This window comes from Colletotrichum scovillei, assembly GCF_011075155.1.
Source record: "Colletotrichum scovillei strain TJNH1 chromosome Unknown Contig00006, whole genome shotgun sequence".
In the NCBI taxonomy this organism is placed as follows: domain Eukaryota; kingdom Fungi; phylum Ascomycota; class Sordariomycetes; order Glomerellales; family Glomerellaceae; genus Colletotrichum; species Colletotrichum scovillei.
The window spans coordinates 1342753-1358160 of NW_023336264.1; the positions used below are offsets into that span (position 1 = coordinate 1342753).

The 15408-nt window shown below is 53.0% G+C and overlaps 5 protein-coding genes across 5 annotated transcripts; 2 read left to right on the forward strand and 3 right to left on the reverse strand.

Moving 5' to 3' along the window:
- Window positions 1-413: 413 nt before the first annotated feature.
- HER10_EVM0004350 (TATA-binding protein-associated phosphoprotein) lies at window positions 414-1318 on the reverse strand (the record flags this gene model as incomplete). Its single annotated transcript, XM_035473999.1, has 4 exons — window positions 1037-1318; window positions 948-974; window positions 596-855; window positions 414-521 (listed from the first exon to the last, which is right to left on the reverse strand). Exons 1-4 carry the CDS (start codon window positions 1080-1082, stop codon window positions 414-416), a joined length of 441 nt encoding a protein of 146 aa, XP_035332491.1. The 5' UTR covers window positions 1083-1318.
- Window positions 1319-2604: 1286 nt separating this feature from the next.
- Window positions 2605-3479, reverse strand: HER10_EVM0005492 (short-chain dehydrogenase; the record flags this gene model as incomplete). The annotated part of the gene is made up of 4 exons (XM_035475106.1): window positions 2605-2646; window positions 2686-3018; window positions 3080-3241; window positions 3294-3479. 4 exons carry the CDS (start codon window positions 3477-3479, stop codon window positions 2605-2607), a joined length of 723 nt encoding a protein of 240 aa, XP_035332636.1.
- Window positions 3480-3786: 307 nt separating this feature from the next.
- HER10_EVM0003527 (FAD dependent oxidoreductase superfamily) lies at window positions 3787-5991 on the forward strand. Its single transcript, XM_035473201.1, has 2 exons — window positions 3787-4305; window positions 4430-5991. Exons 1-2 carry the CDS (start codon window positions 3854-3856, stop codon window positions 5223-5225), a joined length of 1248 nt encoding a protein of 415 aa, XP_035332397.1. The 5' UTR covers window positions 3787-3853; the 3' UTR covers window positions 5226-5991.
- Window positions 5992-9933: 3942 nt separating this feature from the next.
- On the reverse strand, window positions 9934-12080 carry HER10_EVM0009327 (uncharacterized protein). Its single transcript, XM_035478817.1, has one exon. The coding sequence runs from the start codon at window positions 11510-11512 to the stop codon at window positions 10754-10756; it is 759 nt and encodes a 252-aa protein (XP_035333098.1). The 5' UTR covers window positions 11513-12080; the 3' UTR covers window positions 9934-10753.
- Window positions 12081-12441: 361 nt separating this feature from the next.
- HER10_EVM0002837 (uncharacterized protein) lies at window positions 12442-13388 on the forward strand. Its single transcript, XM_035472531.1, has one exon. It carries the CDS (start codon window positions 12722-12724, stop codon window positions 13037-13039), a length of 318 nt encoding a protein of 105 aa, XP_035332329.1. The 5' UTR covers window positions 12442-12721; the 3' UTR covers window positions 13040-13388.
- The last annotated feature ends 2020 nt before the right edge of the window (window positions 13389-15408 follow it).

The following is a 15408-nucleotide window of genomic DNA, read 5'->3' on the forward strand; positions in this document are numbered from 1 at the left end:
ACTGGACAGGGATTTCGGTTTCCATAAGTATACATATGGGAACTCTGGCGTTGTTGATTATTCTGGGAGATCGATTATGAGGGATGTTAACGAATTCGATATATATAGGTCGATCATGTATACTCATGGAGATAGGAGACGTCGGATTGGAGCAAACGATACTAAAAGATGTTGCTGGGCGCGACCAATGTGAGCTTCTATATTGATGTGCCGAGAGGACTACTCGAAATCCATATGCCAAACGATCGTTTTCGTCAATGCCAACCCCACCACGGCCCGCGAGCCGGATTCATGCCTTCGTCAGCGTTGTTGAATCATCATGTCTCTTCCAATGTACCCTGAACGCCAAACCCTAAAATAATGCGATTTCAAACGCAGCCAACACCTGTTCTTTTCCTTCATGCCGACGTAGCTTAAGCGTGGCGGTTGGCGGCATCTTCAAATGCCTCTCTCTGCATTCTCTCCAGCTCTTCGAGGGGAATTTGGCTGTTTTGGAACTTGTTTGCCTTCTTTTCACGGCCCTGTATAGGTTGTCAGTGATCAAACGTTTTTGTGTGTGTGGTTGTGTGTTGGGTGGCGCAAAGTCTCGACATACCTTTTGCACTTCTTTGTGCTCTGCAGCGGCCTCTAGCACGGCCGGAACGTAGTCTGCGAAGCCCAGTTGCTCGAGGGCTTTGGTGATGTGGTCGCACGCGATGGTCTTCTTTGCCTCCTTCTCTGAGATCTCGTTGGCTTCCGAGGAGATGAGGGTGATGAACTCAACGCAGCACTCAATAAGAAGGTCACGAGCCTCCTTGGCAAAGGCAACGCCAGCTGAGGGCGGCAGAATCTCGGTGACGATCTTTTGGACGGTGGCTGTTTGGCGCGTTAGCTTGAAATTGTCCGTCAAAGTGGGAGCAAGAGATGCACCACGAAAGCGAGCATCTCTTGGGGGTGGGGTCACTTACCCTTGGGCAAGGACAAGTCATCGTTGCCTAGTAAAGTCATGTCAGCATTTCAGGTTCAAGAATCAGGCTGAGCGAACACCGAAAGATACCCAGGCAATATATACGCCCGTGATTGATTCTCGCACTGAACGGCATGTTGGTTGTGAGGAAATGCAACAGACCACCGCATGATACAGACAAGGCTGCGTCTCATACATGGACTATCGGTAGGTTTGGGTGCTCTTGCAGAGAATGCGGAAGTCGCTTTGTAGGCCTGGTAGTGAAGACCAGGCAGGTGCAAGAGCGGACCAAAGAGAAAGCCTCATGAAGAACGCCTGAAGGTGAAAGGAAAGATCGATCTTCACTTACCCGCAATATCGTGGTCAGACATGGTTGTGGTATGATACGATAGCGTCGATGAAACTGGAAAAGTTGGCTAGATTGAGAAACGTGGTCGATTTTGTTTGCTTTTCAACAAGTATTAGGTTTTGGCCTTGGCAGAGATCAGAGACTGCAGGAAAGAGTCGTGATATTCTTGTGTCGACCGTTGACTTATACGGAAATTGGTAGTTGGTGGTGAAGAAGACGCGGTGGCGGGGTGGACATGCAAATTGATTAGGTAGGCTAATCGCCGACTTTGTAGGTCTGGCTGGCTCAGTCTCCGGCCGTGTGTTTGGTGGGGTCTTTTATGCTCCTTGGGATGCGGGACATCGAGTGCATTTGAACCCCCTGCGCACCTTGAGGAAGCAGGGGCCACTGAGCCACAGAGTGAAGGCTCAGTCACTGCCTGGGCCCGCCTTGGTGGGGCGTACTTTCCACACCTCAGTCAAATTCCATTCAGAGACGGGACAGCGGTGCGCCGGCGAAAGATACCTCCGTGGCTCCGCGTTGCACGGACCAACAGACCCCAATCACTCCAAATTTTTTCTTAGCCTTAAAAGACGAGATATTCTGCGATGGTTCAGCCTCTTCTTCTTTTTCGCATCAGCAAACAGCAGAGCTCAGAAAACAGCCGTGCGTTCTTATTTCAGAGCCGCCGGCGGCTCTGCTGATTGCTTGGATTGAACTTGGTAGGTCTTTCCCCTTCCCTCTTTTCCTCCCTCCCCCCGATATGATGAGTCTTGTTGTCGCCCCAAACTTACGAGGAATAACTCCCCTCATAGTGGTGAATGACCTTCCTGCCAAACGGAAACGCCTGATCTGTCACCATCAATCATTCTTTTTTCTGCAGTTCTATCCTTGAGATCGCATTGCTAACAATGATTTCAGGAAGCGCAAGCGCTTACTGCCAATTCAATCGATTCACTGCTATACCCGACTGCGCCAGCAACGATGGACAGCTCTAGATACTGAACAGACGATTCACACTAGTTGGCTTGTGACTTTGGGTGCCAGACCATGTCTGCTATTGTGTCGGATATTGCGGGCTTTGCTCACCATATCACGCCCACAGATCCCCAGTTCAAGGTAAGCCGCACACGCGAGAAGTTTTCCTTCAATTTCGCCTGCAAAGGCTTGCCAGTGATGATGAAACATATTCCATGCTAATCCTGAATAAACAATGTGGAATAACATATGAGCTTTTCATCTTTCATCTGAGGCATCTTGTTACCAATGTTTTTCTATATACACTTCTATGGCAAAACAATTGCTAACAATGAACTTCTAGTGAACTTCTCTACTCCGCATCATGGTACGCTGAAAGCTCTCCGGCTTGCCACTTGAAGTACTTGCCCGAAAGGTCGTGCTGAGGCTTGACGACGAACCGCGCCATAACGCTGCCGGGCTGCTCGGGCTTGAACAGCTCTCCTTTGTCGAAAGCAGACACGAAAGAGGTGTGGTCCTTGTCGGCCATGTGCCCGGCTCCTGTGTCGCGGATGACCTTTTGCATGGCTGTGTCAACGCGGCCTGGGCTCATGGCGATGCTGGTGATGTCGGCTTCCTCTACTGCCAAGTGTGCAGAGAGGTGGTTCATGGCGGCCTTGGAAGTACCGTAGGCTCCCCACGCGGTGTATGCGCCAGTGGCTGCGCCGGATGACACCCAGAGGACGCAGCCCTTGGACTTGCGCAGCTCGGACAGAGATGATTGGACCTTAAGATTATCAGGTCAGAGAGAGTAGATAGTAGAACAATGAATCAAAGTTTTCACTCACCAATGCGAGCCCACTAAACACGTTGATGTCGTATGCTTTTTTCCATTCCTCGATTGAAGAGTCTGCTATGCGGGTGACGGGCTCCAGGACGCCGTGATTGATGACAAGGCCATCAATCTTGCCAAAGGCCTTGACTGCCGCCTCGGCGATCTTTGGGATTGTCTGCATTCATTGTCAATTTCCAATCTTTATCGGAGCCATGTCTCAGTCTTACCTTGAGATCCCCTAAGTCTCCAGCAACATACTCGACCTGCCCGGGATGAGCAGCCTTCAGAGCCTCCAACTGATCCTTGGACCTCGCCGCCAAGACAACCTTGTGGGATTCCTTGATGAGGTGCTGGGCAATGGCAAGACCGATGCCTCGGCTGGCTCCGGTCACGATAATCACCTTGGAGGCCATGTTGTGCTATGGTTTGCTTTGCGACAGACAAGTAAAGTTCGGTGGCTGTTCCCAACTTTATTTCCGACTTATGGTCTAGGGAAGGGATGCAGCAAGAGGGACAAGTAGAAAAAGACTCTGCAGCGTGAAGATTGACTGGGAGGCTTGCGCCATTCCGACGTAGCGGAGCGCTCTTGCTGTTTCTGCACTTGTGCCGTGGAGCGGGGCGTGGAGCATTGAGTGTCCTTATCTTATCAGTTTGGCGGGGTTGAGAGTTCCGGTCTGATTGAGCACGAGCTCCCATGACATAACGTCACTGTTCGAGATTCGATCTTCGAGCTTTAAGCTTCCTTTCAACAGTTCACAAGGCCTTGTCTCTCTATGATATTGTGACGATGAGCTCAACAGTAATACTTGGCTCTGGCATCATCGGCCTATCAATCGCATTTTACCTAGCAGACCATCAACCAGGCTCGACAATCCACCTCGTTGACCCTTCACCAGAGCTCTTCGCCTCAGCTTCAGGTTATGCAGGCGGCTTCCTCGCAAGAGACTGGTTTTCACTCGCTTCAGCCTCCCTCGGAGCGCTGAGCTTTGACGAGCACAAGAAGCTCGCTGAGGAGCATGATGGTAGAGAGAAATGGGGATGGTCCACGACCACCACATTTAGTCACGCAGCAGCACCTGTAAAGAAGGGCAAGAAAGATGCCAGCTGGTTACAGGACGGCGGTAGCAGAGCAGAGGTCGCCGAAGCCGTCGAGAGTCCAAGTGATGGGCCGCCATGGCTGAGGAGGCAGCATGGCGATGACGTGCAGAACATCGGGGATCCAGAAACCACGGGCCAAGTGTGCGTCTCCAGTCCAGCTTCATGCACTTATGCACCCATATGATGTACACACCCTTTGTATCTCTCTCTGTACCAATCCACTGCAAAATGCTGGCTGAGCATGAAATCTAACCTCAATCACCAGGGATCCCCTCCGCCTATGCCACTTTCTCCTCGAAGAGTGCAAATCTGCCGGCGTTCACATCCACCACCCAGCCACAGTCCTCTCCATCCACACCGACCTCCGCGACGAGCTCTCATCGGTCAGGATAGGAGACACGACATCCTCCACAGAGACAGACGTCCCCTGTACCCGCCTCGTCATCGCCGCCGGCGCCTGGTCGTCTCGCGTCTTCTCCCAGCTGTTCCCCGGCGCATCACTACAGGTGCCCATCTCCAGCCTCGCGGGGCACTCGCTCGTCGTGAAGCCAAAGCCTGGCACCTCGGAATCGAGTTCTGGGAACCACAAGGCTACGACAGCTTGCCACGCCATCTTCAGTACCGACGGCGCCGGCTTCTCGCCGGAGCTATTCTCGCGGATCGGAGGCAACGTCTACATTGCCGGCCTGAACTCGCCATCCACCCGTCTTCCGCCTCTGCCAGGCCAAGCACCCATCTCCGCCGAAGCCATCGCCAAGCTCAAGAGCACAGCGGCGCGCATCATCTCATATAGCAACGACAGCGGATCGGACCTGGAAGTCATCCGAGAAGGTCTCTGTTTCCGTCCGGTAACGGATTCGGGCGCTCCCATCCTAACCCGGATCCCGGACGACCAGCTCGGGGGCGTCGCGACGCGCACCGGGGCCGAGGGCGGTGTATTCCTCGCGGCGGGGCATGGGCCTTGGGGAATCAGTCTGAGTCTCGGGACGGGCAAGGTGATGGCGGAGCTCATGCAAGGGCGGAAGCTGAGCGCCGATATATCAAGGCTTGGCCTGACGTGAGGATAGCAAGCCTTGTGCCCAGCTAACCCGCTTGGTTTAGCTGTTCATGCAGAACCTATCATGGTTTCGATGATGATGACCAGGCGGCAATACCGTCTCTTAGGTGGAAAAGGAGGCTCCTCCGTGATTTCCTTGGAAATGCTTCTGCCCAAGGTCCCGTGAACGTAATGGCTCCCAGTCCTAAACCAGATCGATGAGGCGACGCCGATATCACGATCAGCGCCTACATCCACATCGCCACTCGTGACTCTTGGAAAGCCCACACACCCACGGTAGCGGCCTTCATAACGGCGCGGGTGCTATGACAATGCCCTAGTAGCAGCCGCCCGTCGCGCTTGCGTCGTGAGGGTGTGTAGGTGTGCAAAACACCGACCAGTCTCCATCGCGGGAGGGCACTTGCTCCTCAGAAGCCGAAACGCCTGGGGGGAGTAACTTGTGAGGAACAGGCTGGCGCGGCTAGATCGGCTCTTTTGATGTATGTCAAGAGCTGGGCAGAAAGAAAAAAAAAACACATTACAATTTGCCAAGTTCCGTCTTAACGAGGCGGACGCGGAGGCGGACGCGACGGGGCGGTGTTTGTTGAATCTGTCTCCCGTCGGCAGTCGCAAATGGGACAGATGCCATATTTTCTGCCCATCGTATCCTTCGTTTCTTCTCGTAAAACACGGCAGAAAACTCTCTCTTCGCCCTGCCAAAATTTTTGCCCAGAAATAGCCGTCCATGGTTGGATTCAAGTCTACCTTATGGAGTAGGTCATACACTAAGAGCACGAGGATATCCACTGCGTGAACTAGTAAGGAGGCGGGAGAAGAAAATATCATGGGGTCACTGACCAGAACGTGATCCCTCCCGAGGTGGTCGTTATGGGGATCATGGGATGAACAGTGAAAAAGAGGTCATCACGGGCCACGCGCCAGGGCTGACGAAGGTGGACTGTGAAAGAATGAACTGCATTCATAGGCCATAGGCATACGGATACCAAGAGAGAAATCTCTTCACCGAAAGGCACACGGATGAATAAAAAAATGTAGCTTAATTTCTGGAGACCTTTGGTTAGGTCGGACATTGCGATCCCTGGGCAACGGAGCGCATTTTTGTGGAATTTTGCGCCGCTCTCCGCGGCAGTTCCGTTTTGTATCCTCTCCGTGCCTCCCAAGGACCAATTGTTTGGGCAACCCAAGCTGCTGCTAACATAGTCCGTGGAGCGGATTTAGAGGCTCCTCAACGGTTCCATCATAACTCCGTATTCCCATCTTCTTCCCACAGTTACTGTCACGATGTGTCATCCCTTGTTCCTGGATTCTGGACCCAATGACCGGTTCATTCCCCCTGTTCTAGCAGTCAGGTACACGTGCCGGAGGAGTGACGAATTCACATCAGACGAAGCAAGCTGACTGCATCGGTGAAAACCGATAGTTCGGTTCTGCTAATAACCACCACCACCCCCAGGGCCCAATCTCTCATCATTGTCCCAATTCGTGTCCCCTGTCAATGTGCTTTCCCGGGGCAACAAGCCTCATTCTGCAATTGAGGCCATGGGCTATTATAGGCCTCCCTTGCAGTATTTCGGGAGCTTTCCTTCCATGTCCCTGGGAGCATGTCCGAGAGAAAGAACGAAAGCCATTGGTTTTTCTTTTTGAGGCTCCGTTGTGTGTCGCATCCGCGAGACTCTCTAATTTGCCACAGTTCAAGCAAGGGCGCGCAAATCAGACTGCACGGGGCCACGGGTACCTGCATGTCTGGTAACTCAGCCTCATATGCATGCCTGCCTACGTAGGTAGGATAGGTATCTGTCTCATCTCCTTTTCTTCGGGTGTGCTATATCTCTACACTAGAATAGTATTATGACCTATCCTCCACTCCGTACCGGGCAGTCACTGTCAATTCCAAGGTTTTTGGCCTCGACACGTCGCCCACCACAATACAGCAATCATGATGGTGTTCATCTCAACAATACCCGCAAGTACCACCAGCAGCCTAAGAAACCCCAACGTCGGCACGGCAGTTATGTGCCGCGTGAAATGTGATGCGTCAGCAACGGTTCCCGGGCACGGCCACCCTCGTTCTCTGGAAGCTGTCACGACTCATGAACATCGTCCGCTTGAAGTTTCCACGCGATGTCATCCCCCCATCACACTACACTACTATCGTCCGGTGTGCATTTGTTCGAAGTGATTAGTGCACCGTACCCATCAGCCCGAGCGGGGGATGAAGTCAGTCATCCACACTGGAGCTTGTCAGCTAATGTTGGTTTCCAAGGCTCTGGTAGCTACCCATATCCAATGATCAATTGGGACCCAGAGGATGAAGATCACCGCCCACCCACACATTCACACACACACACACACACACACACCGCTACGAAAAACGGTCCACGAGAGCCAAGTCTAGTCATGCACGACTCATCATGCAGAACTAGTATCGCAAGTACCTCTCAAGTCACGAAATCCTCACGATAGTCGATGGAACCAACCCCGCTAGGCGTGAACCACTCCAACAACACCAGCTGAAGAACCGTGAGAAATCCACCACACGGGAAAACAACCGTGCCCCTGACCCCCCCCCCCCCCCCTTCCGAATCGATTGGCTACCTCCCACGAGATCTCGACACCGAATGCACCTTTCTGACAAGCGCAAACGGTCTTCCGGATCCGAACATATATTCTGTACGGATACGGAGTAGGCGGGTGCCTCGGCATTGCGGGTGCCTAGGCTAGCGGCGACCTACCATCACCGTACTATCGATCACGAGATAGGTGTGTATGTCTCACCGTCTCACACGGACGAGATCTCCATGTTCAATCCCGAGGAGGCTTACACTTTTCAAAGACCGCAAAAGCCCGTCTTGCCGGGAGTTACGGTCGTAAAGTCTGTAGCTTGCTTTCATAAGCCTACCTACCTTATTTGGCATCCCGACACACCCTCGTGATGAAGTTTAATCCCGGGAGCTTTGACCCTTTCTCAACCTTTGAAGAAACAATTTTGAGTTCAGCGCGACAGGGGCGTAAATTGTTTTCCGGGTTTGCCCAAAGAAACTCGAAAGGGCTTCGAATTTGCTACCGTGCCATGCCAAGACGTCTGGTTTCCACAAGCAGTGAGCTGTCGAATCCGAAAAGTTCATTAAGCACGATTAGGCTTCGGCACCAGGTGGTATCGTCGGAGGAGGAGCTGGGAGCTGTTTGTCCGCGCCGCCGCCGCCGCCGCCGTCGTCAGCACAGCGGGGGGTGCCTGTCTCTGTATTTAAGCTTCTGTGCCTGTCAGGCACAGCCATCCCAGCGCTTCCGCAGCGTCGCATTCAAGAGCCACAGCCATGTGGGTGGTGAGAGAAAGACGGGCAAACTCGCAAAAACCGAAATGCGAGCACGAGGTGCAGAGTGAGTGAGTGAGAGCAGTGCTGCTGCGCCACGAGGTTTTTTTGAATGTCCACGTGGAAACGTTCGATGGCATCCTGCCCCCAACCTTCGCCGGAAACGAAGAACAAGAATACCCCACTCGCAAAGATACCATGGAGAAAGAGAAAGTCTAGACTAGCAAGAAAGGGGATTCGTAATCATCACCTGCTCCCGGTGAAGTTTGAATACATGCTCAGTTACACAACACGGCGAGAGCGAAACCTGCGAAGCTGAAGGTGTACGCGGTGGGTTGGGCAATTGCCCAATCAGAGACCAGAAGTCCTAAATCCGTCAGAAGCTCCGGCCTTGGCCGGCCCATGTTTTTCTTTGTCTACGAAAAAGATCACCACTTCCCCTCCGGTGGGAGACTTCGGTCAGTCGGTGGGAAAGGCTCGGCTCATGTCCGTCTCTCTCTCTCCCCCAAGAGCGGGCGCCGGGCGGGTAGGCTCACGGGACACGTTGATTGGTAAAGACTCGAGACTCGAGGGAGAAGCCCGTAGACGGTATGTAGAACAAGAGATTCGGGCCTACTGGGGGGGTGTTGGGCCCAGGAACAACCTTCGGGACTAGCTGTTCGTCCGTCTCCCGTGAAATCATTGTTTGCGGATAGCCTAGCAGCAGAGAGCGCTGAGTCTCCCGTGCGTAAAGGAGAAACTTTTTGCAAAGGGTTACACTCGCAAGTCCCCGTCGGTGAGGGAAAGGCCCACGACGGGCAAAACATGTACGGATACCGTAAGGTCGCATCCTCGAATTTTACACGCCCGAGCCGCCGTGGGTTCCGTGTTGCCACCAAAGTTCGGTCGGATCCGGGGCTTGGGGCTTTCTTCAAAATTCCCAAAGGGCGGCCTTACGGGCTTCAGGACAAAAGCCTAAATTGGCTGTTTCGGTACCTTGCAGCAGCAAGCGGCACGGCAAGGAATGACGCGGAAACATAATTCTGTCATTTTGCGGATAGGGTCGTCGCAAGGGTTGATGGGACGATTTAGAGATGCCCAACCGGTTACCCGTACCTTTGAGCCAGGGGTTGAATGGGAAAAAAGAGTTTACTGACTACGTTTCCCGTCTCGGCGGAACCAGGTCAGTCAGGTGCCCAATTGTTCGAATCCATTCTTCCATCATTCTTTTTCGTAGTTCTTACCTACGGGCAACCAGGGGATGGTGCTTGGCATTGACTCGGCATGAGACGAAAAGATGATCGTCAGGACAAGGTATGGCAGTTGGGAACATTGGGCACCGTGACCTTGGTGATGAAGTCAGAAACATGAAATGCATTGCATCAGTGTTTGCAACGGGTATCCATCTACTCTCATGTAAGGCCCTTTTTTACTTCCAAGGCAAAAGTTGCCCGATCGTGGCATCACTGCTTCACATTATCGATCATCGGCACCAGAGAATTGTGTGCGTGATGTTGTGAACCAGAAAGAACAGAGCCTGGCAAGCATTAAAAATATGCCAGGTTTTTTTCCTTTCGTGAATAAAATTACAATATGAAGATGATGCTATATCGGGGCGTGTGTCGTGGTTTTTTGGACCAGCCCGCCTAAACCCAGTTCACACCCCCATCTCCCGTGTTCCCTCCCCTTCAGGCTCGGTGTGCTGCCGTAGTAGGCAGGTTTCCCACCCTTGCTTGCCTGGTTGACAGTTCGCCTGTGCGTGCGCGTGCGTAGAAAAAAAAAAGGATCCCCTTTTTTTGTGTATTCCCCAAAAACGATGAACCGCGTCCCGAAAAATGACGTCAACCTGAATGCCCCCATGCCCCCATGCCCCCCTTCCGTGCACCTCCAAGTGCCGTAGTCTTACAGAAGAAAATTGGTGAGAGGGATTCAATCTGAATAGCCCAAAATATGAGAGAAAAAAAGGGATATCAGATAAGAAGTGAGACGTAAATCAAGAGGCTCGCTGGGGTAAAAGGCAGAAAAGAGACACTGAATGACAATAAAGCAAGAAAAGATGCGCCCGCTGGTCGTGAAAGCCGTTAAAGCCGCCCTCTGCGGAGGTGTCTCCCGCCGTTTTTGCTGCCCAAGACAAGGTGATAGGAAATGTTGGAAGAGTGAATGATGTTGATCAAGTATTCGATGATGAGTTTCGATGAGATGTTGTAAGAGAAAGTGATGAAGTTAAGTAGATGGATGTTCCTTAGAACAATGTGTTGGAAGTTCGGGCGCTTTCTTGCTCAAAGACAATGCCGCGCCTCTTCCAGCCGCCGCGCTTGATAAAGTCCTCGACGCTATCGAGGGACTTCATTGCCGGTCGCCGCACAGTCGAAGGCGAGCTGCGCTTGATGGAAAAGTTCTGCCATTGCGATTCCCTCACGGGCCTCTCCTCGTCGACAAAGCTGCCGTCCTCGGAGGAGTCCTCCTCCTCCTCATCATCGTTATGCTGAGATGCCAGGGTGTTAATGGTGGACTCGGACCAGTGGGAGCGCGGCAGCTGCGGTCTCGTTGAGGCGATGTGCTGCTGGACCTTGAAGAGGAAGTAGTCGTCGCCCTCGGCGGCATGTTCCCGGGACCTCTCCTGCTGCTGGATCGGCGTCCGCGGCGAGTCGACGGGCGGTGCGGGCATGTCGGGAATGGCGGCGGCGAAGGAAGCCTTTGCCTTGTCTTCGGCGGCTGCGGCGGCCTCTTGGCTGGAGAAGTACGAGTTGATGACCTCGTCCTCGATGGACTGGGAGTTGTGGATAAAGGGCCGCTCATAGAGTCTTGGTGGTGCGTGGAAGGTCGGGTGTAGTGAGAGAGGGTCAAAGTCGAGGACTCTTGTGTGGCGCATGGTTGCTGTTGAGCGGGTTGATTGTGTTGATGAGGAGTCGCTGCTGGAGACTGAGTTGGTGAGGGAGGGCTTGCGGGTGTGGAGAGCCTCTGAGTGACGGGCTCCCTTATTGAATAATGGTGAAGGCATCGTGATAATGTATATGTGTGTGTGAGAGACAAGTATAAGTCCTTCGAGATAGTGACCAGCCAGTCGATGTAGGCCTCTTGTGGTGATCGATATATATAGCTGTTGGTTTGTGTTCCAATCCTCGTTGTTCCTATGTTTTCTCCCTTATAATCCGGGCTGTCGGTATTTGATATGCCGGGAGATGAAGTACGGTGGGAGAAGGAAGCTCGCCAGAGAAAGAAGAAAGGTGAAATGAGGCTGGAGGGAAGGATGTTGTAGATATGATATGTTACCACGAGAGAAACTTTATTCTACCACACGGGTATGTAATGGATAGTCTTCAAGGAGTGTGGTTGTTTAATGATGACAAGGATGTCGAGTGGTTGATGGGAGATCCGGGACAGGGCACTTCGCAGCTTGGGAAACGAAAGCGGGCATTGGGTCTTATTATAAAACTTCATCATCCATGACGGCCGAAACCAGGATTTTCATGGGGAACCACATCTGCCTGCCAAGCGTGGGGATGAGCAAATCGGTAAGCAGGCACGACAGGCAGGCAAGCAAAAACCACTACCTACCGCACACCATGGTGACCACACCCCCAAGCGGGAAAAGCGAGCGGACGCGAGGATGGGTACGCTATGCTGCAGAGAGAGACAAGACAGGTACACGTACGCCGCACACCGCACAAGTGGACTGGGCACAGCACGCCGCGGAGACCAAGGTCCCTGACGATCGAGGCTGAAAAGAGGATAGCCTACACAGACGTGAACGGAGCAGGGGTGGGAGGAGGAGAGGAACGAGGAACGAGGAAGTAGGACTCTCGCGCTAGTGAGTTGAGCCACTAGCCTTTTGCTAGGGTGGTGGGGGGGAGGAAAGGGTTCTTGAGGAATGGAAGAGACGGTGCCTTGCAGGTCCCGCATGTCGAAGAGGAATTTTGGGATGGATGGATGACGGGAGCATTCAGTGAGTGGGAGGGGTTCAACTTGAGAGGAAGAGGCTAAGAGGATCAGGCGCATGCCACGCCGATAGATAATGGAGGGTGGTATACGTATCCGAGGTGCGTGTGTGAAGATTGTATATGCTGCCCAGAGAGACCGGACACACGGTAACTCCAGCTGCAGAGACGGAACCAACGGAGAGTGTGAGAGAGAGATGCTACCCAGAGAGAGGGAGAAAGAGATCGAGAGATCTCGCGAGAATGGACGCCGCCCGTCCCGGCCGGCGTGAATGTCTATTGCTCACCGCCGTGGACGCGAGTCGAATCCCAAGGACAAGGCTGCGCTTGCGCGGCGCTACCTGTTCCCTTCCCTAGTTTTGTTGCTCAGACCTTTACCGAATTGTCGTATCGCCAAAGGCATTACATTAGCTACACCCAAGAGAAAGCGAAACTGGACAGAACAAGAAAGGAAGTCGTCATTCCAATTCCAACTCGTCGGCGGTCAGATGTGCCGTCTGAAATCATGCTGCGGATGGTCGTGCGTGGCCCTTCTTCCCCTCCGGGAGGAACAGCAACGAAGGAAAGAATGCCGAATGTGTGTATCTTAGATCCGAATTGTGCTGGACGGGAGACGAGGCGAGACTAGCGTTCCTAAAACGGGGTGAATGTTTTTGTGGTTGTTTGGTGGTTTCTTCGTGGATTTGGAAGACATTGTAATTGCCCACCTCGAAAAAACGAAGCACACGATGGAGCAAATCACCAAATTTAGGTCACGGCCAAAAAGAGAGTTCCGGGGACGGGGACGGAAACGAAAGAGAAGAAAGAAGAGAATTGACCAGGCTGACAGCCGATTGAGGAAGATGAACAGGGGACAGGGGGGCAAGCAAGGCGGTGTTGGTCAGCCTGTGACTCCTGTGAGCCCTTGGGTAGCTGCTTTTCCAGGTTCACCTGGTCAAGAAACTCTCTTCTTGACTTCTCTCGGCCCTGGAAGCCTGAAGGTAAACCTGGAAAGTCCTGTAGGCATGTATCGACTGCTCGCTTCTTTCTGGTTCCCCAAGTTCAGTCTCAAGGCCATGATGAATGACGATACGTACCAAAGTATCCGGAAGGGCGGGCACGTCCCACGATCTCTCCAGAGCATTACTAACGCAACGAAAGGGCACCTTTTACAGCAGGTGGCCGTGGATCTCAGGCGGATCAGCGGAGGGCACGCTCCCAAACGGGCGCTGACGGCGACGTTACGATACGTCATCCGTTCATCTCTTCCGTCTAAACGCTACCTAATGGAAGCATAACGAATTTCATCAACATCAACGCCGTCTGATCTTTTTCCACGCTCGTTCTACCGGTTGATCTTCCTCTTGCGTGTTTTCTATGGCTTGTCAGGGCTTTCTAATCGAATGCAAGCCAAAAGGTGATCCCAAAGGATACGCTACGGCTTCAGATACGTTCCACAGGCGCGAGGCCGTGTGTTTCATATCTCTTGCAATTGCAATCTTCGATGCTGATCGCGATAATGTCTCTCCCGGCGAACCAGTAAACTTTGAATGGTGTGGCCAAGGGCAACCCGTCTGACAGTCAGGTACTCGAAAAGAAAGAGCTGGGGCACTCTTTTTTTTTTTTCTTGATCCCGCTTGCGTACGTACTTTGTAAGTATATTCTCCGAATGAATGCACAGCAACTGCTCTCTTCTTGTTTCGCGGTCCCGGTCCTCCCCGGATCGTGATGTCTTGCGCTTTACACGTACGACCACAACATCAATGTCGTGAACACCCGATTTTTGATCCCGTCCCTGCCGGAGAGGCATGCAGCCACGTAGCCAATGACCCGTCGCCATCCAACTCTGATATCTCGAAGGCGGCCCTGGACGCACACCTACACCGGCGGGAGGGGAAGGAGGTGGGGGTGTGTATGTGCATGTGTGGCGTTGCCTCTCCAGCTCCTCTGCAACTATAACCCCATTCTCAAACAGTCATACAAGCACGACAAGGAAGTGGGATGAAGCCTGAAGAGGGCCCTGTCAGCCAACAAGAAGCTGATTCCGAAAGAGACGAATTGACAGCCAATCAGCCGGTGAAGATCACCGATCAAGTGGTTCCTGGTCGTTGCTGGTGTGGCTGATCAGCAGTGCAGGCGCTCCTGCGATGACCACTGATCGCCTTGGAACACTCCTTGATTTTTTGCCCACCGCTTCGAATCCCAGTTACGCATTTGTGCTTGAGTTGCTTGATCCTGGAATGGGTTTTTTTGCAACTTGTTCTGCGGAGTCTTTCTACGTGATGCCCTCGCTTCCATCCCGCATCGTGCATCGGGGGACCCTTTTTTGCCTATCTTTGCCCCATCGCCAATGCTATGCCATGCGGTTACGGATGCCCATCAACGGCCGTGAGTTTCCCCCTTCAGAAGAGATTCAGAGAAACGCGATGTCGGACCGAGACAGGGGCACCACCATCATCCGTCTTCTCAACACCCATTCAACTCACCACCTTCTACATTGCTCTCTCCCTTGCCTCGGAAAGACAGACGCTGCTGACGAACCCGATACCGTGACCGTTCAGCAGGACACGCCTGATCTGATCCTGATCTAAACCCCCCCTCCCCCTTCCCCCCAAACGTCGACGATCCCACCTAAGCCATGCCCAAAGAGTGCAAACCGCTGCAAAACGCTGCCGCCTAGCGTGAACGGAAGTGGGAAAAGGGAGGGAGGCACTGGGAACTCGAGGAGAGGATGGGAAAAGGACGACAAGCCACTGCCGCAGCTGCTGAGTGGCTGACGAACCTCGAGATGTTTTTTTAAGTGCGATGGGCATCCGTCTGAGCCTCTTTAGGATTGGCGCGCGGCGGATGGCAAAAAGGACACACACACACCACACACACTCCTCTTGGTAGTACATCCGCTATACAGCGGAAGCGAATGCAAGTTTTCTGGTCTGATGTGATGGTACCTGAGATGGAGCTTCAACAGACTAAGCCGCGA

Coding starts and splice junctions, on each gene's coding strand:
- HER10_EVM0003527 (XM_035473201.1), top strand. CDS start 3,854: ATGAGCTCAACAGTAATACTTGGCTCTGGCATCATCGGCCTATCAATC. Junction 4,306..4,429: donor CCAGAAACCACGGGCCAAGT/GTGCGTCTCCAG, acceptor CTCAATCACCAG/GGATCCCCTCCGCCTATGCC.
- HER10_EVM0009327 (XM_035478817.1), bottom strand. CDS start 11,512: ATGCCTTCACCATTATTCAATAAGGGAGCCCGTCACTCAGAGGCTCTC.
- HER10_EVM0002837 (XM_035472531.1), top strand. CDS start 12,722: ATGTCTATTGCTCACCGCCGTGGACGCGAGTCGAATCCCAAGGACAAG.